Below are 24,003 nucleotides of genomic sequence, written 5' to 3' on the forward strand. Positions count from 1 at the left end.
TGTTGACCTTCAGTAGATCTGAAAGGAAAAGATGAGAATGACAAAAACTGAATTTCTCAGGGTGGGAGAGATAAAGCTGATTGTAACCAACAGAGTCAGGTCATATACTGTAATATTCTCTATCCAATTGGCTCAAGCCAGTTTCCCATTCGACTGGGCTAGGCTCCATGGAAGCCCCATGTCTTCTATATAAGTAACATTTTCTTAAAGTCTTGTAGTTTCTTAAGTCCATCTATTTCTGCATTCATAAGAGAATATATTACAGAATAATTAATTTTTTTCAGAAGAATATGTTTGAACCTACACTTTCCTCCTAAAATCTTTAGGAAATCTCCACATTTAAATCACTTTTCTCTGACTCTTACCAATCTCTCCTACTTCTATGCTTTTGGTAGAAATATCTGTATCTGATTCTGTTTTGTGTGTTTTATTTTGCCTTCCCTGTGCTTTTTTCCCTTTCTGAACTTTCTTCTCCTCTCTGTACTATTTGATGCTTCATTGGATATCTGCCATAGGTCCTCATTTCCATTACTGTTCCCATCTCTGACTTGTTTCATGCACCAAAAGGAGTTTCCCCACACAGATAATGCTGAAGATCTTGATTACTATTTTCTATACCTTTGCTTCTTTTGTGGGATAAATTTGTAATAGGACTTTAGAACTTGGTTCAATACTATCTCGTTTTCCATTGTGAGGTTTTTTGTCTACATAAACAAGGCTCAGGCATTAATAAATAATATTAATGATCATTTGTATATGTTTCTCTGTCACATTCATAGTCTCCTGGGCACTGATTTTGGATATATCTTTGAGAAGAGAGGTCTGGAGAGATTTATAGGCAGCATCTCAGAGTGAATTTTGCTCCAGTCTTAAAGAGTCCTCAGTGGCGAACTAAGGACCACAATTTATTATGTCTGAAACTTTCTTGTTCTCTATTTTTGTCATGCAGAAATCAGGAAGAGGGAGATACATGTTTCTGACAATGAGTCTTTGTAGATAAATTGGTAATCGCTAAGGAAGGAAACTTTTGTGGTGGTATTTTGTGTGCACATTTCGGTTTTTCTTGATTGAGGGAAAAACAATTCACATACATATGAGTTAGAAAAATCATCCTCACAATCACTCCTGTCAATCTCCCCATTATTCCATACAGCTTTTGGAGATACTAGGTGATGTTAGACATTGATGTGAACCCCCTACAACCCTCCCTTTTCTGTTTGTACTAACCTGTGGTCTTTGGCAAGTACTGCATTTTCATCCAGATTTTCACAATTGATTGAGTTAATGATCCAGATTTATGGAATAACATCTGTGACTTTAAAAACATACAGTGCTACTTCTGGCCAAGACAGAGGCATAGATAGACACACTGTACTTTCTTGCACAACCAAAATAAGGAGAACAAACATTTAGAAACAAAAAAACAACTAGTACTGATGGAAAATGGAACTGTATGGAAGTCCGACACAAAGGAGTTAAATAGGAAATAATCATCCAGAGTGGAAGGAGGGGCAGAGTGGGGCAGCTGGGTGGAGAGGACTTGTGGCCAAGAAGTGGCTAGTGGACCCCGGATGCCCAATGTGGCAGTGGGTAGACCCAGTGAGGCGGTGGATTGTGGAGGGGCTTGATGAACAAGGTGGGTGGCAGACCTGGTGGTCACAGATTTGCACACAGATAAACCAGGCCAAATTGGGGAGTGAGACAGACCTCACAATCCAGGGGTCCAGTGCAGGGAGATAAAGCCTCAAAACACTGATTGAAAACACCTGTGGGGGTTGAGGTTCAGGGATAGACTCCCAAACTCACAGGAGAGTTTGATGGAACTGTCCAGCTAACTGGGGAGTTCCCATTCCCAGGTCCTAGAACATAGACAAAGCCACCCACCCAGGAATCAGCACCAGATGGGCCCAGTTTGCTTGGGGGAAGTGGCAGAAGTGACTGAAATCAGGCAGAGAGCTGAGCAAGCACCACTGTTCCCTCTCGGACACCTTCCCCACATACTGTGTCACAACCCAGCAATGAGGGTTGCTCTGCCCTGGTGAACACCTAAGGCTGTGCCCCTCACTACATAACAGGTGTGTCAAGACAAAAAAAATAGCTCAAATGAAAGGACAGATCAAAGCTCTAGAAATAATACAACTAAGTGAGGAAGAGATTACCAACCTATCAGATGCACAGTTCAAAACACTGGTAATCAGGATGCTCACAGAATTGGTTGAATTTGGTCACAAATTAGATGAACAAATGAAGGCTATGCTAAGTGAAAATGTACAGGGAACCAATAGTGATGGGAAGGAAACAGGGAATCAAATCAATGGAGTGGACCAGAAGGAAGAAAGAGACAACCAAACAGAAAAGAATGAAGAAACAAGAATTCAAAAAAAAAAAATGAGAGGTTTAGGAATCTCAAGGACATCTTTAAACATTCCAACGTCTGAATTGTAGGGGTACCAGAAAAGGAAGAGGAAGAGCAACAAGTGGAAAAGTTATTTGAACAAATAATAAAGGAGAACCTCCCCAGTGTGGCAAAGGAAATAGACTTCCAGGAAGTCCAGGAAGCTCAGAGAGTCCCAAAGAAGTTGGACCCATGGAGGAACACACCAAGGCACATCAGAATTACATTAGCCAAGATTAAAAGGAAGGAGAGAATCCTAAAAGCAGCAAGAGAAAAGGAGACAGTTACCTACAAAGGAGTTCCCCATCAGACTGTCAGCTGATTTCTCAAAAGAGACTTTACAGGAAAGAAGGGGCTGAAAGGAAATATTCCAAGTCATGAAAGGCAAGGACCTACATCCCAGATTGCTCTATCCAGCAAAGCTTTCATTTAGAATGGAAGGGCAGATAAAATGCTTCTCAGATAAGGTCAGGTTCATGGAGTTCATCATCACCAAGCCCTTATTATATGAGATTTTAAAGGGACTTACCTAAGAAAAAAATATGAAAAAACATGTATAGTAAAATGACAGCAAACTCACAATTATTACCAATTACACCTAAAACAACAACAACAAAAAAAAAAACAAAGCAAACAACTAGAACAGAAACAGAACCACAGAAATGGAGATCACATGGAGGGTTACCAACAGGGGAGTGGAAGAAGTAGAGAGGAGGGAAGGTACAGAGAATAAGTAGCATAGATGGTAGGTAGAAAATAGACAGGGGGAGGGTAAGAATATTATGGGAAATGGAGAAACTAAAGAACTTATGACACATGGACATCAACTGAAGGAGGAATGTAGATGGGAGAGGGTGTCCAAGATGGAGGAGAATGAAGGGGGGGAAATGGGACAACTGTAATAGCATAATCAATAAAGTATATTAAAATGCAAAAAAATGTTGAATATTAAAAAAAACATACAGTGTGCACATCCTCAACAATTGGAGTGACTGCACTGGGTTTATCTTATTGTTCCTAAGGGGTAAATCAAAGGTGAAATATGCCACATGAGTCTTGGAATATTATACAATGTAACATGTTTTATATTGGCTCCCCATTCATAGTCTTTCATTTTCTTAATGAAAGTAACCAAGTTTGTGTGGCTTACCTAGGGAAGGAAGTATATTATCTCTCATTCTATGAATCCAATCCAGAATCAAAGCATAGTTTCTGAGAGACACAGTCCTTTGCATGCATAATAGAAAAGAGAAACATATCAGCTACCCATCCCCTAGCAATGACAGAATTGGAAGAGAGGACTTTAACAGACTTAAAGTTCTTCAATATTTCTGCTTTAAGAGAGATTATTGTGAAGTCCTTAAAAGGGAGGGTATGAACTTTGCAGAGTCTATATTAGCCAGAGAGACACGGGTTTTTATCTGCTTTTTAAAGAACAGGCACATGGGGATCAATCTCCTGAAGAAGCTAAATACACCCTGTGGACATAAGTTCAAAATGTGCAAATAAACCTCATTGTTGATAATTTTAAGAGTGAGTTGTACACATAAGGCTGAGGAGAGAAGCTCCTGAGAGACCATGACAAGTGTTCCATGAGAATATCTGCCACAGCCATGAGGTTTGTGAAACTGAGAGCAATGTAGTGAGGTCTCTGGGGGTTGGTATGCCTGACCAATGTGTAGCATAGTTCCTAGTGTGCAGTGTTCCTATTATTTCTGTCATTAATAATCAAATTTGACCAGTGCTCAAATCTGATATAAATGGATGTCACTTTGCAGTGGATTACAAAAACCTTAATACCATGGAATCCTTCATTAAGTTCTGCATACTTAATACTACTGAAATTAATACTCCATTCAATCAACTAGAAAATATTTTGCTCTTATCAATTTGGCTAATATGTTCCAGCCTATGCATAGTTGTACAGTCTCTCAGGAGCAACTTGTCTTTACCTTTGCAAAAACAATAAATTTTCACTCAACTCCCCCATGGGATATTTCAACATCTCCTCCAGTACACATAATTTTACAGGAAAGAACTTAACCACATCCCACTCATTCCAGGAACCAGGTATGACACTATATTGACAACATCCTCTTGAAAGGAAATTCAAATGATACACACACTCACATGGGATCTACAAACATTTGTCATAAAGCTTTCCAGTTAAGGTTGGGCCATTGCATCCTGTAAAGTTGAAGGCCCTGCTACTTCAGTAAAATTACAAGACATTTCTCATCAGCCCAATGATGATTCATAGCTGATGCAGTAAGAAACCAACTCTTCTCTTTCATCACCACTTCTTACTTTGATGTAGACTCAACATTTACTGTTGTTTGGGTTTCAGAAATAACATGTTCTTCCTTTACAAAGTTTGCTTAAGCACATTATGCTGTTAGATTGAGGTGTACAACATAATGATTCAATATTTATATATTTTAAGAAATGATCACCACAATAAGTCTGGTTGACATCCTTCAACATACATAATTACAGAATATTTTTTTCTTCAGCTGCTGTTTATTGACATACAGGTGGGCTGTAGAGCAACAGGCCTGAAGGCAGGTGGAGTGGGGGAAATGAAGGTGGAGGGTGGAGTATTTGCCTGCAGTGACAGCTGAGTCAAGTGCAGGAACAGAAGTGCACAACCAGGTGGGAGTGTGCAAGGCTAATGGGGTTGGAGAAACAAGTGTAGGCCAGATCCAGAGTCTGCTGGAACTGGAACCACTGCCTTCTCTAGCTGGCTGCCTCCTGACCCCAGGCTAGGCTTGGAGGTTCTCTGAGTATACAGTTCTATAGGAACTGGATGGACTGCACAAAGGAGGAGAAGCAGGAGCTGTTGCCTTCTATGTTAAGCTCTGGAGCCACCAGTCCTATACCCCTGTCCCTCTTGCTTGGGTGGGGCCATAAGATGGTCAGCCTGGCTCTGGGCTATCTCACCTGAGCAGTGTCTTAAAAATAGCCATGTTTTACAGGTGTTAATCTCCTCTCCTGGTGTCCCAGCCCACGAATGCTGCACTACAGGTGAGACCTAAGTGAGCACTACGAGCAGTGCTGGACTAATGGATGGGTTGGGGAAAGGGATGGGACAGGAGCTGGAGGGGCTCTGGGGCCCATCACGGCACAGGACACCACTGGTAAACACAATGACCCAATTTCTCTTTTTAGAAAACCCTTGGGCCTCACCAACATTCATGGCCAAGTCCACCTGGAGGTCCACATCCTCAGTCCAGGCCTTTTACACTGGGTCCTTACACACCATGGGGAAGATGTCACAGTACAGGTGGGCCTGGCAAGCTGTCTGGTGATTATGGGTCACACCAATAATGGGGGTGTGGGGGTGGCACCTGGACACCTGGTGAGCAGACCCACCAGACTTGGTGAGATTGACTATGGCCCCACTGCAGCACTTTAAGGAGGCCTCCATGATACCCACAGCAGCGGCTTCTGTGGGGTCACTAGTAATGGGTATCAGGCGACATTATCTTCAACAGTTCACTGGAGTTCCCTTTTCTCCACATTCTTGCCAGCACTTGTTTGTTGATTTATTAATGATAACCATTCTGACAGATGTGAGGTGATATCTCATTGTGGTTTTAATTTGCACCTCTCTATGAACATTGGGGTGCATAGGTTCTTTTGGATTGGTGTTTCAGGGTTCTTAGGATATAATCCCAGCAGTGGAATTGCTGGGTCAAAAGGCAGATCCATTTTTAGTTTTCTGAGAAAATTCCATACTGTTTTCCATAGTGGTTGTACCAGTCTACAATTCCACCAACAGTGCCCTAGGGTCCCTTTTCACCATAACCTCTCCAACACTTGTTGTTTGTTGCTTTGTTTATGATGGCCATTCTGCCAGTGTGAAGTGGTATCTCATTGTGGTTTTAATTTGCATCTTTCTGATAGCTAGTGATACTGAGCATCTTTTCATGTGTCTCTGGATCCTCTGCATGTCCACCTTGCAGAAGTGTCTGTTCAAGTCCTTTGCCCACTTTTTAATTGTGTTGCTTGTCTTCTTAGAGCGGAGTCATGTGAGTTCTTTATATATTTTGGAGATTAAGCACAATTTATAATAGCCAAGTGTTGGAAGCAAGCTAGGTGCCCATCAGTAAATGAATGGATATGGTACATTTACACAATGGAATTCTATGCAGCAGAAAGAAAGGTGCTCCTACCCTTTGCGACAGCATGGATAGAACTGGAAAGCATTATGCTAAATGAAATTAGGCAGGCAGTGAAAGAAAAATACCATATGATCTCACCTTTAACAGGAACCTAGTCAACAGAACAAATGGACAAACAAAATAGAACCAAAGACACTGAAAAAAGAACAGGCTGACAGTGACCAGAGGGGAGAGAGGGAATTTCGGGAGAAAAGGGGAAGGCTCTACAGGAATAAGTATGGGGGACAGATGGATGGAGAGAAGGGGGGGTGGAAATTGGAGGGAGGTAGGGAGGGCCAGGATGGGAGTAAAAGGCACAAAACTGTACTTGAACAACAATTAAAAAAAAGTAAAAAAAAAAAACATTTGCATCTCTCTGATGGCTAGTGTTGTTGAGCATGTTTTCATATGTCTATGGGCCACTGGGTCGTCCTTCTTGGAGAAGTGTCTATTCAGGTCCTTTTCCCATTTTTAATTGGATTGTTTGTGTTCTTGGTGTTGAGTTGTAAGTGTTCTTTATGCATTTTTGAGATTAAACCCTTGTCTGATGTATCATTGGCAAATATTTGCTCCCATACTATTAGTTCCATTTTTATTTTGACAGCTGCTTTAGCAGAAGCTTTTTAACTTGATGTAGTTCAATTTGTTTATTTTTTCTTTTATTTCCCTTGCCTTAGGAAATATATCATCAAAAATAGTGCTATGTAAGGTGTCTGAAAATTTACTGTTTATGTTTTCCACTAGGCCTTTTATGGTCTTGTGACTTATATTTAAGTCTTTTACCCATTTTGAGTTTATTCTGGTGTATAGTGTTAGTTGGTGATGTAATTTAATTTTTTTGCATGTACCAATCCAGTTGTCCCAACACCATTTATTGAAGAGGCTATTTTTACTCCATTGTATGCTCTTGCCCCCTTTGTCAAGTATTAATTGACTATAGAGACATGGGTTTATTTATGGGCTTTACATTCTGTTCCTTTGATCTATGTGTCCTTATGCCAGTACCAGACTGTTTTGATTAAAGTGGTCTTGTAGTATAGTTTGATATCAGGTATTGTGATCCCTCCAAATTAGTTCTTCTTTGTGAAGATTGATGTGGGTAATTTGGATCATTTTTGGTTCCATATAAGTTTTGAAGTATTTCTTCTAGATCTGTAAAATATGTCCTTGGTATTTTAATAGAATTGCATTGAATCTATAGATTGCTTTGGGTAGTACAGACATTTTAATGATGTTAAATCTTCCAGTCCATGAACATGGTATATGCTTCCATTTATTTTTATCTTCCTCAGTTTCTTTCTAAAGTGTTCTATAATTTTCTGAGTACAGGCTTTTTACCTCCTTGGTTAAATTTATTCCTAGGTACTTTATTTTATTTTTTTGCTGTTTTAGTAAATGTTTTTTTCTTAGTTTCTCTTTCTAATAGTTCATTGTTGGTGTATCAAAATGCCTTCAATTTCTGGAGGATGACTTTGTATCCTGTTCCTTTGCCAAATTCACTTATTAGGTTGAGTAGTTTTTTGGTGGTGTCTATAGGGTTTTCTAGGTCCACTATCATGTCATCTGCTAATAATGACAGTTTTACTTCTGCCTTTCCATTTTGAATGCCTTTTGTTTCTTCTTCTCTGATTGCTGTGTCAAGGACCTTCAGTACTATGTTAAAAAAGAGTGGTGAAAGCAGACATCCCTGTCTTGTTACTGACCTTTAGGGAAACACTTTTAGTTTTTACCCATTGTATGATGTTGGCAGTAGTTTTTTGTGTGTGTATGGTCTTTATTAAGTTGAGGTATGCTGCCTCTATTGCCACTTTGTAGAGTGATTTTTATCTAAAATGGGTGCTGTATTTTGTCAAATGTTTTTTCAGCATTAATTGATATGATCATGTGAATTTTGTCTTTCATTTTGTTTATGTGGTGAATCACATTTATTGATTTGAGAATATTGTACCACCTTGTGTCCCTGGAAAAAATCCCACTTGATAATGGTGTATCATTACATTACAATGGTGTATCATTACATTACAATGGTGTATCAATACATTTTTAATGTATTGTTGAATTGAGTTTGCTAGTATTTTGTTGAGAATTTTAGTATCCATGTTCATCAGATAATGGCCAGTAATTTTCTTTCTTTGTTGTGTCTTTAGTTGGTTTTGGGGTGAGGATAATAGTGGCCCCATAAAAAGAGTTTGGGAGCCTTCTTAGAGGAAAATTTGTCTATTTTTATATCTCCTGAAAACTGGGAAGAAGAGAATAACGAGTTTTATCAGACAGAGTGATAACATGGTCATTTCTGTAGACATAGATCATCATCACTATTGTTCCTGGGAAATTTGGGGCTAAATCAGGGCATATCAGTCATAGGAAGAGAAGCAGCTGAGCACCATATGATTGCAAATTAATGCTGTCTACATTTCTTGGTTCTGTAAGTAATACTAGATATATTGTTATGTTTACTGCAGATTTATTCTCATATATTTCTGGGAATAGAGCTAAAAATACCAATGCACGTATCAGTTGTGGGAAGTAGGTGTAACAGAATGGGGTTGTGATGTAGAAAACCATGACTAGTATATAGTTAGGGAAAAAAAATGGAAATAGGGAATCTTTTTGTAATTTGCCATTCAGTAGTCTTTTAGTTGTTTGAGACAGATGCAGCCCTTTTGAGTATGTCTTTGAAAGCTTGTACCACCTGCTTGTTCCTTAGAGTATAAATAAAGGGATTCATTACTGGGGCAACTGAGGTGGTCAGCACTGACACCATCTTATTAATAGCTACTCCTTCTTTTGCAGATGGTTTAATATAGATAAAGATGCAACTTCCGTAAGTGATTGAAACCACAATGATATGGGAAGAACATGTAGAAAAAGCCTTTTTCCTTTGCTGGGCAGAAGGGAATCTGAGAATGGTCCTGATGATATATGTGTAGGACATAATTACACACACCAAAGTGAAAATGAGTGTCAACACAGCGAGGACCAAGACAAACTGCTCTATAAACTTTGTGTCTGAGCAGGTAATCTTTAGAATGGGAGCAGCATCACATCCAAAGTGATCTATGACATTGGAGTCACAAAACTCAAACTCAAAGCCCATGCTGAATGGTGGGATGATGATGATTAGAGCAAGCATGTAACAGCCAATAAGGAGCTTGATACAGACTCTGTTGTTCATGATGGTCATGTAATGCAGGGGTTTACAGATGGCCACGTAACGGTCATAGGACATGGCCGTCAGGAGAAAAAACTCAGCCACACCTAGGACAACAACAAAGAATAATTGAGTGGCACATGCATTGTAGGTAACAGTGTTGTCCCCAGATGCCATTGTGTAGAGGAATCTGGGAATGCAGACAGTTGTAAAGGAAACTTCCAAGATGGAGAAATTTCGGAGGAAAAAATACATGGGTGTTTTAAGCTGAGAATCCACCAAGGTGAGGGTGATGATGGTTAGATTCCCAGCAACGCTAAGTAAGTAGGTTAGAAACAAAAAGATAAAAAGCAGAATCTGTAGATTTGGGTCATCTGTTAGTCCCAGCAGGATGAATGTTGTTATTGCTGTGTAATTTTTCATCACTGATTCCTGACTATTGCCTGTCCTGTGCATAAAAATAAGAGAGAAATAGACTGTCAGCATGGAGTAGGTAAAAGTGTTAGCTAAGCCAAGATTTCATTTCACTTGTTACCTGGTAATTAAGAATGCTGTTGGAGTGATAGTTGATAATGAACCAGTAATGCTACCAGACCTGTGCTACTGAGCATTACACCACATACCAGCCAGAAGGGTCTTATTAAAGATTCTTGTTATTATATTGTTTAGTATTAAATCAACAGTAGAGGGATTTTTTTGATGAACAAGCCCAAAGTAATGAAGGTATATTACATTACCTGTTGTAAACAGAAAAACTATGTGATCAAATCTGCATGCTTTGTCATGTCAAGACATTAATACCTCAGAGAGATCCAAGATGGTGGAGAAATGAGTGGAGGCTTCACTAACCTTCTCTGAGGACCAATCTGGAATTATAATTAAATTGTAGAGAAGTCATCTGGAATAAACACCTGAATAATAGTGGGAGACAAGCCTTACAACCATGGACAGAGAGAAGAAACAGCCTCACCTCAACATGACTGGTATGGAGTGAGGAGGAGATGTGAGAGAGTTGGCTGGGCTCCCATGGGTGGCAGCTGAAGTGCCACAGGAATATTTCAGCAGCCAGAGGGTCCCATTGAGAAATGTGGGATGTAAACCCCAAGCTGGGCTCCCCAGTCTATACCACCAGAGCCCCAAAAGTACCCAGATAACATCCAGCTGTGAAAAGTGGCAGGGTTTCTCTCTGCCAGGAACAGACTCCTGGAGATGTAGAGGAGCTTTTAAAGGGCCAATTCATAATTTTTCATTTGTAGCCACTTACCCTAGGCTCTGGTAAAGGGGGAGTGCAGAGTAGACTAGAGATGCTTGAGGAGAGACTAGGGTTGGTGGCTTTGGGGAGAGAGCTGAGAAAGCGGCTGCCAGGATCCTGGTGCTGAGTCATTCCCTCAAATTGCAGGAGCCATCTTGTTCAGCAGACAACTACCCTCTGAGTGGCATCAACCTGAAGGGAAGCAATAACCCCATCCCCAGGAGTTATCAGCCCCACCCTGAGGTGCTCAAGCCTGACTGCTGATTAGAGTGACTAGATTAACAACTGAAGGAGTAAGCCTTAGATGGTGGATGTCCAGTAGTTTCAAACAGGCTGCCTAAGGCTAGACTGTGGCACCATCTTACATTACCCGAGGCAGATCCAGAATGAAAAAGCAAATGAGGGAAGGGCCATCAAGGGACATTTATAAAGGACACATGGGCAAAGCCAAAGGGGGTAGGTTCGAGGGTGGGAGGTGGGGATAGGTGGGGTGGGGCAGGGCAGAGCATGGAGATGGGAAAATGGAGACAACTGTACTTGAACAATGATAAAAATTTATTAAAACATAAATATGTAAATACATAAAAATAGTAGTAAATACGAGATTCTATGGAGATGAAATCCACCATTGTCATTTTCATGATTTGTGATCTTTTCTCTCCTGCACAGTCTTTTAAGATTCATTTCTTGTCCTTCGAATTTGTGCATACTAAGTCACTAGATTCTATATTATAGTTTATTTCAATTCTCATATTGTGTTCTTCCCTTTTCCTACCCAATTGTAGCTTCTTCTTCCTCTTCTTATTTTCATTTCAATTTTTTTCTCTCTTGCTACAACTTGTTTCCATTCCACACTCTTACTATTTCTCTACCCTCCAGACTCTCACAACCATTTTTCTTGTCCTTGGCCATCTCACATTCTTTTTCCCACTCTGTGCTCTCTCTCCGCCTTTATCAGTCTTTGTTCATTGGTGGTGGATAGGGTGGTTATTGTTGCATTTCTTCAACTTTAACTTTAGATCTTCACTATTTTGGTTTTGCAAGTCTCAAATTTTACTGTTCTCCTCTCGTACTTCATTCTGCCTTCCTTCTGAATTTTTTCACATCAAATTTTAATTTTTCCTTGTCTTAGCCTTGCTTTTCCCCCTCAGTTTTAGAATTCCTTCTCCCTCTCTCATCTCAGAATCACTTCTTGCCCTGGCTAGTGTAGCTTATGGATTTAATGGGGGCCTGTGAAGCAAAGGGTCACAGGTTTGATTCTTAGTCAGGGCACACACCTGGGTTGTGGGCCAGGTCCCCAAGGGGGCATGCAAGAGGCAACCATACATGGATGTTTTTCTTCTTCTCTTTCTCCTTATCTTCTCTCTAAAAATAAATGAAATCTTTAAAAAATTACTTCTCTTTCCAGTAGACATCTCTTAAGCTTCTCCTTCTCCCCTCCTCTTACTCCCATCACACCTATATTAATCTCAGCTCATTTGTTGTTTTAGTGCTATGGTGGATCTTTTTCTCCAATTTGGTTCTTCTTTTAGTTGTTCATTTACTTAATTTTTCCTTTTTCTTTCTGTCTCTCACTTTAATAAAATTCTGTTGTATTACACTTAATACTGTGTAGTCTCCTTCTCCTGCTCTATTCCACCTTCTTCATTCCCTTTTTTATTTCTAATGTAAATATTACTTCCTTGCTGTCTTTGCCTTGCTCTGATTCCCTAATCTTATTGTTCCTCCCTCTACCCTCACAAAATCATTTTATTTCAGTTAGTGATTTCATATTTTTCTCCTTTCTTCTAATAGTCTTAATCTCTCAACACCATTATTAATACTTGTATCCTTGCTGTTGATAGTGGGATTGTGGATGGAAGTTATTTTTGCCTGTGTGGGTTTATTTCCTGGGCTGTGTGGTTTTGTTCTGGTAGCACCTGCACAACCGCATATAAGATGTGGTGGGTGGAGTGTGTCTTAGTGAGCCAACCAGAGGGAAGGACCCACAAAAAGAATGACCCAACTACAATAAAAACCCAATTACAACCAGACAGCCAACATAATTGGCATAAAGGGCATCTCATGAGCATCACCTTCAAGGGATCAAGGAGAGTGCACCTCTGAATCCCTCAGGTCTCCTACTATAGGATTTCATATCATGAAGTCAGGGAGACAAACAGATCAATTTAAGAAGCAAAAAGAAACAAAAGGAGTGTCCCCTAAAATGGGGAGACAAAGAAACAACCCTCAATTGAAAGGAAAAGGTGAATCCCCAGAAAGAATGCTAAATGAAATAGAGGCCAGTAAACTATCAGACACTGAGGTTAAAAATAATAGTTACAAGGAAGCTCAATGAATTCAGTGAGAACTACAAAGAACCACAGGAAGCTGCAAGGAACTTACTGCAAACTACATCAGCATGAAAAAGGATGTAGAAACTATCAATATGAGCCAGGAGGAAATGAAGAATAGAATTCCTGAATTGAAGAACCCAGTAGAAGGAATTAAAAGCAGGCTAGATGAAGCAGAGGATTGAAACAGTGAGCTGGATGACAAGGTAGAAAAAAATTCCCAGAAAGAGCAAGGAAAGGGAAAAAGACAAAAAGAATGAAGAGAATTTAAGGGAGCTGTATGGAAATCTGAAACATAATAATATGCATATAATAGGTATACTAGAAGGAAAAGAAGAGGAGCAAAGCATAGAAAACCTGTTTGAAAAACTAATGATGGAAAATGTCCTTACCTTAGGAGAGAAAATGTCACACAGTCCAGGAAGCACAGAAGGTCCCAATCAAGATGAACCCAAAGAGGCTCCCTCCAAGACACATCATAATTAAAATGACAAAATTCAAAGACAAAGAGAGAATCTTAAAGGCAGCAAGGAAGAAACAGGAAGTAACATACAAGGGAGCTCCAATAAGCTAGCAGCTGTTTTCTCAACACAAACACTACAGGCCAGAAGGGAATGCCAAGAAATATTTAAGTAATGAGAAGCAAGGACCTGTAACCAAGACTGCTTTACCCAGCAAGGCTCTCATTTAAAATGGAAGGCAAAATATGGAGTTTCCCAGACAAAAGCAGGCTAAAAGAACACATCTCCACAAAGCCAGCACTGTAAGAGATGCTAAAGGGACTGTTTTAAGAAGATGAAGAAAAAGAGAGAGAGGGGGGAACACAATAGCAAAGGGAAAAATGGCAATGAACAAGTACCTCTCAGTAAGAACTTTAAGTGTAAATGGATAAATGCTCCAATCAAGACATAGTGTAGCTGAATAGATAAGAAAACATTTCCCACATATATTCTGTTTCCAAGCGACCCAACTCAGAAGAAAAGATCTACAGAGACTGAAAGTGGAAGGATGGAAGAAAATATCCCAAGCAAACAGACCTAAAAAAATAGAAATACTTATATCAAGTAAAATAAATTTCAAAACAAAGGCCATAAAGTGAGACAAAGGAGGATAATATATGCTACTTAATTGAAAAATCCATCAAGATACAACCCTTGTAAACATATATGCACTCAAGATAGGAACACCCAAATATATAAGGAGAATCTTGGAGAACTTAAAAAAAACATCAACAGCAATGCACTCATTGTAGGGAATTTTGACACCCCAACAATGGATAGGTCTTCCCAATGAAGAATCAATAAGATATTGTGGCATTGAACTACACTCAGGTTCAAATGAACTTAATTGATATTTACAGAACCATTTACCCCAAAGAAGCAAAATACATGTCTTTTCAAGTACATATAGAACATTTTGAAAGATAGGCCACATGGTAGGTCACAAAACAAGCCTCACAAACTCAAGTAAATTGGTATTTATATCAAGTATTTTTTGGATCGCAATGGCTTGAAACTAGAAGCCAACCTGAAGGGAAAAACCTCAAAAACAGTCAAATTCATGGAGACTGAATAGCATGCTATTAATGGAGAAACTGTACTTGAACAACAATAAAAGAATTAAAAAACAATGATTGGGTTAACAGTGGGATCAAGGAAGACATTAAAAAGTTTCTGGAAAGAAACGGAACACACAACAACCCCAAACCTAAGGGACACAGAAAAGGCAGTCCTGAGAGGGAAGTTCATAGTAATATTGGACTAACTAAAAGATAGAAAAATAATGGGGGAGAAGAGGGAAGGGTCATCAAGGAATATGTGTAAAGGACACATGGAGAAAAGCAAAAGGGGTAGGATTGAGGATGGGAGATGGGGATGGATGGGATGGTGGAGAGTGGTGGTGGGGACAATGGAGACATCTGTACTTGAAGAACAATACAAAAAATAAAGAAAAATTTCAAATAAACAACCTAACCCTACATCTATAAGAACTGGAGGAAAAACAACAAAGCCCAGAGCAAGTAGAAGGAAGGAAATAATCAAGATCAGAGCTGAACTAAATGGCATAGAAAGTAAAAGAACAGTTCAAAGGATCAATAATTCCAGGAGCTGGTTCTTGAAAAGCTAAACAATATCAACAAGTGATTCACCAGACTCATCAAGAATCAAAGAGAGAGGACCCAAATAAATGAAATCCAAAATGAAAGAGGAGAAATTACAACTGGTTTCACAAATACAAAGGATTGTAAGAAATTACTATGGGCAATGATATGCCAAGAAATTTGACAACCTGGGTGAAATTGACAACTTTCTAGAAACATATAATGTTCCTGCCCTGGCTGGCGTAGCTCAGTGGATTGAGCTCGGGCTGCAAACCAAAGTGTCACAGGTTCGATTCCCAGTCAGGGCACATGCCTGGGTTGCAGGCCATGGCCCCCAGCAACCGCGCATTGATGTTTCTCTCTCTCTCTTTCACCCTCCTTTCCCTCTCTAAAAATAAATAAATAAAATCTTAAAAAAGAGAGAAACATATAATGTTCCAAAACTGAATCAAGAAGAAGCAGAAATTCTGAATAGACTGATAACAATGAATGAATTTGAAGCAGTAATGAAAACACTCCTGACACGTAAAAACTCTGGAGTGGATAGCTTCGCAGGTGAATTTTACTAAACATTTAGGGAAGAGCTATCCTTCTCAATCTATTCCAAAAAATTCATGTAGAGGGTAGACTCCCAAACTCTTTTTATGAGGCCAGTATTATCCTAATTTCGAAATGAGGTGAAGACACACAAAAAGGGAAACTACAGGACAAAACTGCTGATAAACATCGATGCTAAAATCCTCACCAAAATATTGGCAAACTCTATCCAGCAATATATTAAAAATGAGCAGGTAGGATTCATCCCAGGGATGCAAGGATGATACAATATTCACAGATCAATAAACATAATTCACCACATAAACAAAATGAAAGACAAAAATCACATGATCATATCAATAGATGCTGAAAAGTATTTGACAAAATCCAGTACATATTTTAGGTAAAAACACTCAGCAAAGTGGGAGTAGAGGGAGTGTACCTGCACATAATAAAGGCTGTCTATGAAAAACGTACAGCCAACATCATACTTCATGGGCAGAAATATCAAAGTATTCCCCCTACGATCAGGAACAAGACAAGGATGTCTGTTTTCACCACTTTTTTTTTTCAATATAGTATTGGAAGTTCTAGCCACAGTGATCAGACAAGAAAAAGAAATATAGCATCAAAATTGGAACGGAGGAAGGAAAACTGTCATAATTTGCAGACAACATTATCATGTACATAGAAAATCCTTTAGGCTCCACCAAATAGCTACTTGAACTAATAAGCCAATCTGGCAAAATAGCAGGATACAAAATCAATATTCAAAAATCCATGGCAGTTTTGTATACCAACAATGAAATATCAAAAAGAGAAATCAGGACAAAATCCCATTTGATATAGCAACAAGAAAAATAAATTCCCTAGGAATACACTAAAATAGGGAAGCAAAAGACTTGTACTCACAAATCTACAGATCACTGAAGAAAGAAACTAAGGAAGATACAACACATGGAAATATATGCTGTGTTCATGGATTGGAAGAATCAATCTTATTAAAATGTCCATACTACCCAATGCAATCTACAGATTCAATGCAATCCCTATTAAAATTACCAATGACATATTTCACAGATTTAGAACAAACATTTCAAAAGTTTATATAGAAGCAAAAATGACCACGAATAGCCTCAGCAATCTTGAGAAGAACAAAGAAGGAGGGATCACAATACCTGATATCAAATTATACTATAAGGTCACTGTATTCAAAACAGTCTGATACTGGCATAAAAACAGACACATAGATCAATGGAACAGAATATACAGCCCATAAAAAAAGCATGTCTCTATGATCGACTAATATTTGACAAATGGGGTAGAAGCATAAGATGGAGTTAAAATAGCCTCTTCAACAAATGGTGCTGGGAGATCTGGAATGGTACATGCAAAAAAAAATGAAACTAGACCACCAACTTACACCATATACCAGAGTACTCTAAATGAATAAATGACTTAAACATAAGCTGTGACACCTTAAAAGTACTATAGGAAAACAAAACTACTATAGAAAAAGTACTATGGGAAGGCAGAAAACTTTCAGATATCACACAAAGAAATATTTTTACTGATACATACTCTAGGGTAAGGGAAATAAAGGAAAATAAACAAATTGGACTACATCAAACTAGAAAACTTCTGCATAGCTAAAAAAAAAATCAGCAGAATGAAAAGGGAGCCGACTGTGTGGGAAACCATATTTGCCAATGATACTTTGGAGAAGGGTTTGATCTCCAAAATACATAAGGAACTCATACGACTTAATGCCAGGAAGACATACAATCTAATTTAAAAAACTGGCAAAGGACCTGAACAGGTACTTCTCCATGAGGGCATGCAGAGGGCCCAGAGACATATGAAAGGATGTTCAGCATCACTAGCCATCAGAGAGATGCAAATTAAATCCACAATGAGATACGACTTCACACCATTCAGAATGGCTATCATAAACAAATCAACTAACAACAAGCACTGTTGAGGTTGTGGAGAAAAGGGAACCCTAGAGCACTGTTGGTGGGGGATGCAGACTGGTGCAGTCACTGTGGAAAACAGTGTGCTTTCCTCAAAAAAACGAAGAAGGCAGCTGTCTTTTGATCTGGCGATTTCACAGCTGGGATTGTATCCTGAAATACCTATTCAAAAGAACCTGTGCGCCTTATGTTCATAGGAGCATTATTTACAATAGCCAAGTGCTCAAAACAGCTTAAGTGCCCATTAGTAAATGAGTGGATCCCAAAACTGTGGTACACTTACACGGTGGAATACTACACAGCAGAAAGAAAGAAGGACCTCCTACCCTTTGTGACAGGCTGGCTAGAACTGAAGAGTATTATGCTGAGGGAAATAAGCCATACAGTGAAAGACAAATACCATATGATCTTACCTATACATGGAACTTAATCAACAAAACAAACAAATGAGCAAAATAGAACCAGGGCATTGATACAAGGAACAGAGTGACAGGGCCCAGAAGGGAGGAGGTTTGGGGTAAAGGAGGAAAGAAGGGGAAGTGCCTAGTTATAGAACAGGTATACATGCCCCATGGACATGGACACGAGGCTGGGGTTGACTGTGGAAGCAGGGCTGGGGGTGGTGGATGGGGCAGGGGAGAGCAATGGGGGAACCTAGGGTCAACTGTAATAGAACAGCAATAAAAAATTAAATATATAGCAGAGGAAATAATAAATATTGTTGAGTTTGTATTATGGTTGGGTGCTTTACATGAACAATTTTATTTAATATTAATACATAATTATGAGGAAAGCAATAAGAAGAGACTAATATCTCCAGGTATGCTTGTCATCTTTGTTGCATGTGGAGTAAAGACAGCTGACTACAGGTGAAGTTGTAAAGTTAAAGTTTTTCCTCCTCTCAGCCTCTGCTTCTTTGCTCACTCACTGTAATAATCTACATTATCCTTTAAAGTACCTCATGCCTTTGGGCTCTCTTCCCTTCCTAAACTACACAAAACATTCACAAGTCCATCCTGAAGACACAATCAGTGATTGTTTAAAACTGTAAACGAGGTGATTTCTGTATTTGAAGTCACTCAATGGAATACCATTTCTCTTGGAATAAAATTCAAACTCCTTTCTCTGGTTTATAAGGTCCCTCCTGACCTTATCATTGTGAGTGCTCCTAATTTGCCTCTTGCTTCTGCTGCTGTACTGATCTTCAGTACCTTGCATTTTCCTAATATCTAATGAAATTGAGCGTCTTTTCATATATCTTGGCTACTTGTGTGTCTTCTTGGGTGAAGTGTCTGTTTAGGTCCTCTGCCCATTTTTTAATTATATTGTTTGTTTGGTGTTCAGTTGTATGAGTTCTTTGAATATTTTGTATATTAACCCCTTGTCAGAGCTGTTGTTTGCAAATATCTTCTCCCATTTGGTTGGTTGCCTTTTTTTGTTGGTGATTACTTTTGCTGTGGAGAAGTTTTTTTGTTTGATATAGTCCCATTCATTTATTTTCATTTTTACTTACCTCATCTTTGGAGTCAAATTCATAAAATCTTTCCAAGACCAACATGCACAAGTTTAGTAGCTGTATTTTCTTGTATGTAATTTATTTTAGGTTCTAAATCTTCAATGTAATGGGAAATTTTAAGAATCAGAAACATAAAGGGTCACTTTTATTCATAATCTCCCATAATTACAGTGAGCTAATTCATCTGTATTTAAGTGTAAATAAAGGTGAACCTCTTAAAAACTACTTGGGGTTAAGGACACTGTGGTGGAGGGAGGATAGAAGGTGGGAGGATGGCAGCCTAGAAGTGAGGTTTCCATTTTTCTTCATCTTTATCCCATTTTCTCTAAAGGAGTTTGGTCAAGGCTACTGGAGACTCAGTCCTCAGGTGTCCTCTGAGAGGGCCCATTTTCGTAATTATAACAGGTAGGGGTGAGCTCTGGGATAAGATGGCTCAGGTCTGGAGATATGGGTTAACCATTTAATGTCCATGACACCTTGGTGAGTTCAGTACCAGGCTCCATTTCCTAGTTTGTGAAATGTAAGTCATAACTGCCTTTCTGTGAAGTGAAAAGAATATGTATGTCCTTCATGGACTCATATACAGATCAAACAAAATAATTCTTTTAGGCTCTTAGCATATGCCTGGTGCAGAGCAAATATTAAATACATTCTAATTTTCTATTTCTTCTTCCAGGACCTGCTGCTTTCCCTTGTGTGAGCAGAGCTCACACATGTTCCCACAATTTCTCTTGTCTTATCCCTAGATTTACCCTCCCCCTTACTACATTACATATACCTATCTTAAGCTTTCTGCCACCCTTAATATTAAATTCTAAAAAGAAATATTTATTGATATGTTAATTCATAATTTATATAATTCGAATACATATTATATAATGTATATTCTCTCTGAATCTCTTACATTTATAATCTAAACTGTTTGTTCTACCTGACCAAACTCTTAATTCAAACATTGTTCTTTGGGATATTCCCTTCCTATCCCCTCAGTAACCACAGCTTTCACATTCTCTTCTGAGCTTGTCTTAGGGCCCTCTTCCTACATCACATTGTATTCAGAATACTTCCCTGCTGCAATTCTCTCCACTAACACATAAGAAATGTCTTTAATGCCCAGACATGTCGTCCTGTCTCTTTCTCTTTAAACTATTATAGAAGAACTAGAAAAACTTAGCCAAATGGGTATGAGGTTACTATAAATAAAATGGTCAAGGAATTAAGAGACAAATAAGTTGAGACATACAAAGTACCTTAAAGATAATTTTAGCCAATCTCTTAATTTTGAAGATGGACATCAAAGGGTCAGTAGTCACCAGGCTTGCTAGAAGCAGAGTCTAAGAGAGAATCCAAGTTTCCTAAATCCAATTTCTATGCTTTTCCCCCATTGTATCGAATTAGGAGGGTGTCTCAGGAATGATTTTCTTTGTTTTCCTGGTTTTCACTCACCTATTTGGAATTTTGTCCTTTCTAATGTTCCTTTGCCTTCCAAGTACATAGAGTCCATTCCAGCTCTTTTCTTAGTCTTTCATTACTTCTGTGGAAATTTATCATGAGTGATGTAGGAAATCTGAAAGATAAATTCACCTAATGTCTTATCAGTATTTATATTATGCATCCAGGTATGTCTAAAGTTTCATTAAAGAATACATCCTAATGAGGAATTTCCTGGGATGAGAGTAGGTTTTGATGGGAGATACCAGAACAAAGAATTCCCTTTTGGTTGTATTCAGTTTAATTCATAAACCTTCCCAAAGATGGTAATAATAGGTAACATTTATAAGGCAGTTACTAAATGTTAGGTACTATGTTAAACGTTTAGATGACCTTATTTGATTCTCAAAGGCACTCTCTGAGGCTGGTTGTAATTTAGTCCTCTTTTTGCAATTGAGGAATCTGAGATCTAAGAATATTTAGAACTGTGCCCCAGGTCACTGGTTTAGGATGCGGTGAAGCAGAAGTGTGAATCCCAGCAGTCTGACCACAGAAACACACCTTCTCAACTCTTTATTGAACTGATTTATTTCTGCTATCTTTTGGGAAAATAATGCACATCCTCTCTGTGATGCTATTTGTCAAGTAACCCTCAGGAACTAGATGAATCACTGCCCAGGCTTCTTTATTTCTGAGTTGGGGGCTACAGTAGATAGTTGGTCTTCAGCAATAATAATTAGTTACATTTGTAGCAACTGAAAGGCTTCCCACTTGCAGTTACCGTCTCTAGGGCTTTCAATTTCTCTCATCACTGGGATGGAACAGGATTTTCCCAGGAAACCTCAATTAGTTTGGAACATGAATGGTGTTCTCTTGGCTGTTTTAAGACATTTCCCACAATGATGTGGAGGTGAGTGTTCTCTGACTGGGGAAATATGGCTTTTTCCTTCCCACTGAGGGAGCAGTGTCCATTTGCAACATGTCCTCCGACCACACATCAGAGCCTCTGAAGTAATGGGCGGGGGTCTGACTTGAGTGTGTAATAAATGGCTGGCCAATTAGCTGCTTCCCTCCCACATCCTGAAGAACCAGGCAGGGAATGATCATACTTGACCAAAGGTTGTAGTGGACACATTCCTATTACCCTTCCTTGTTTTCTGATCCAGATTCCAAGTGCTCATATATGGTGTCCACCAAGCTTCTCGAAATCTGCCTTAAACCCTCTGCACCTATAATATTCTAACTTCTGCCTTTGCAAAATCTTCTAAGAGTGTCTTAGTCCCATCTTGAACATATTGGGTAAATTAATGCAAAATGGCATATGAAAGTTTGTTGATTTACTGTAATAACAAAATCGTTTACTTTTCCAAGTATGATTTGTGGTACAGCTCATTAAATATAGGAAATTATTGTTAGTGGTAGATACTCAAGTTGTGTATCAAAAAAATAAACATTAGGCAGGCATTTTTTTTTTTTTGCTGGATTGAGAAAACAGGAACACTTTCCCAGGAAAGTGTATATCCTTCCCTTAAAACTTTACTGTCTTATTTTTCAAACTTCTCTAGATGACACCTTTCTAAAATTATGTAAAAAGTCTAATGTCACTTGTTAGAGAATAGAGTTACGTTGAAGATGCCTACTGATTCCTACTGTGAGATACACTTCATAATGATTTAGGGCCTGAGTTTGGAAACACATAGGTCAAAGCCCTCTCTGTATCTTTGAATGGCGTGAGCCCTGAAGGCGAGCAACTGGTGTGACTAAGTAGTCATGCTTACCTTTCAGATTGCTGTTCATGTCTTCTGTGGGCAGTTTTACCACAAAGATCCTGAGGGTATCTCAGAGCAGAGCAGGAGTTTGTCAGTGATAATGGGTCCTACAGTTTTTTCATGCACTCACACACTTGCACTCACTGGCAAGTCTGTGAGTGAACAGAGGTCTCTTAGGTTCCCATTGCCCACAGTTTCCCAGGAGCCTTTCCCAAATATTCGTTACCTTCTAACAGTCTTAACAAGGATACCAAATAAAGGATATTTTCTGAATTTAGTATTAGAAAAATGCTTATATATTCTGTGTAGTTGGAAGAATTAAAGACGTGATGGTGGGAAACTGGTTTGGGCAAAGTGTATGTCTTGACCTTTGTATGGGAAGACAGGCTTCCCTGTAAATTATATGTTAACAAGAATGATCTAAGTTATATATGCTTGGTCCTCCACAGGTGTGAAGAGATCATCTGATTAACAAACAAAAGGACCCCTTGGGATCCTAGGTTCAAAAGTCACTAATTAACCTATAGTATAATAAACTTGATGAGAAAAAACCAGCTATCAGTTGGAACTGTGTCCTTGGAGAAAGGAAGATGCAACAATAGAATCAGAAACAAGTCAGGTGCAAAACAGTGTGTCAGGTGGCAAATCACAAGTGTGGTGTCTTTTCACTCTCCTTCTCATTGCTTGAGGGATTCTTCAGCTGAGGGAAGAAGCCTCTCAGGGACACCTTGAGAGATGTTGGGCTTGGGTGAAGCCCCACTACCCCTTGTCATAGGAGAAATAGTTCCCCCCTTGGTTTTGGGCACCCTTTCACCTCATGTGTGTTTTGTCCAATCACGTGACTCATTATTATAAAGTATTTAGGGGATTGCATGTTCACTATTTTACTGTTTGCAATAAATTTTACTGTTGGATTGTTTTATTTCTTAACTTATAACCAAGTGGGAAAGAGCAAAACGAATTATTTCAGGTCCACTTAGACATTTGCCTCATTCATAACTTGCTAAGAGTTATGACTGAGTGTTGAATTTTATAAAAATTTCAAATATCTAGTAAATTCATGTAAATAAAATAAACAGTATGTCTAGTAAAATAAACACATTTCTCCTTTTGTTATTGGATAATGAAATGATATTATGAGATTTACTAGTATTAAACCACCTTTTCATCCCTGACAGAAACCCAAACTTGGTAATTATTTTTTTAATTAAAAATAAAGTTCAAAAAGTGGTTGAACTTGTTAATATTTTGTTTAAGATTTTTGTGGGTAAGTCCTCAAGTTAGATTGTCCTACAGTTTTCCTTGCATTTATGTTACATGGGTTTAGAGTGGAGGCTATATTAGTTTTATAAAATAATTTGAGTAGTTTCATTTTCCTGATG

General features: G+C 38.8%; 1 protein-coding gene across 1 annotated transcript; it reads right to left on the reverse strand.

The window, feature by feature from the left end:
• Positions 1–9,193: 9,193 nt before the first annotated feature.
• On the reverse strand, positions 9,194–10,132 carry LOC123812749 (olfactory receptor 6C2-like). The gene has a single exon (XM_045829585.1). The coding sequence runs from the start codon at positions 10,130–10,132 to the stop codon at positions 9,194–9,196; it is 939 nt and encodes a 312-aa protein (XP_045685541.1).
• Between the last annotated feature and the right edge of the window lie 13,871 nt (positions 10,133–24,003).

Source organism: Phyllostomus hastatus, unplaced genomic scaffold (assembly GCF_019186645.2).
Source record: "Phyllostomus hastatus isolate PE091 unplaced genomic scaffold, TTU_PhHast_1.1 phas_scaffold_93, whole genome shotgun sequence".
Classification (NCBI taxonomy): domain Eukaryota; kingdom Metazoa; phylum Chordata; class Mammalia; order Chiroptera; family Phyllostomidae; genus Phyllostomus; species Phyllostomus hastatus.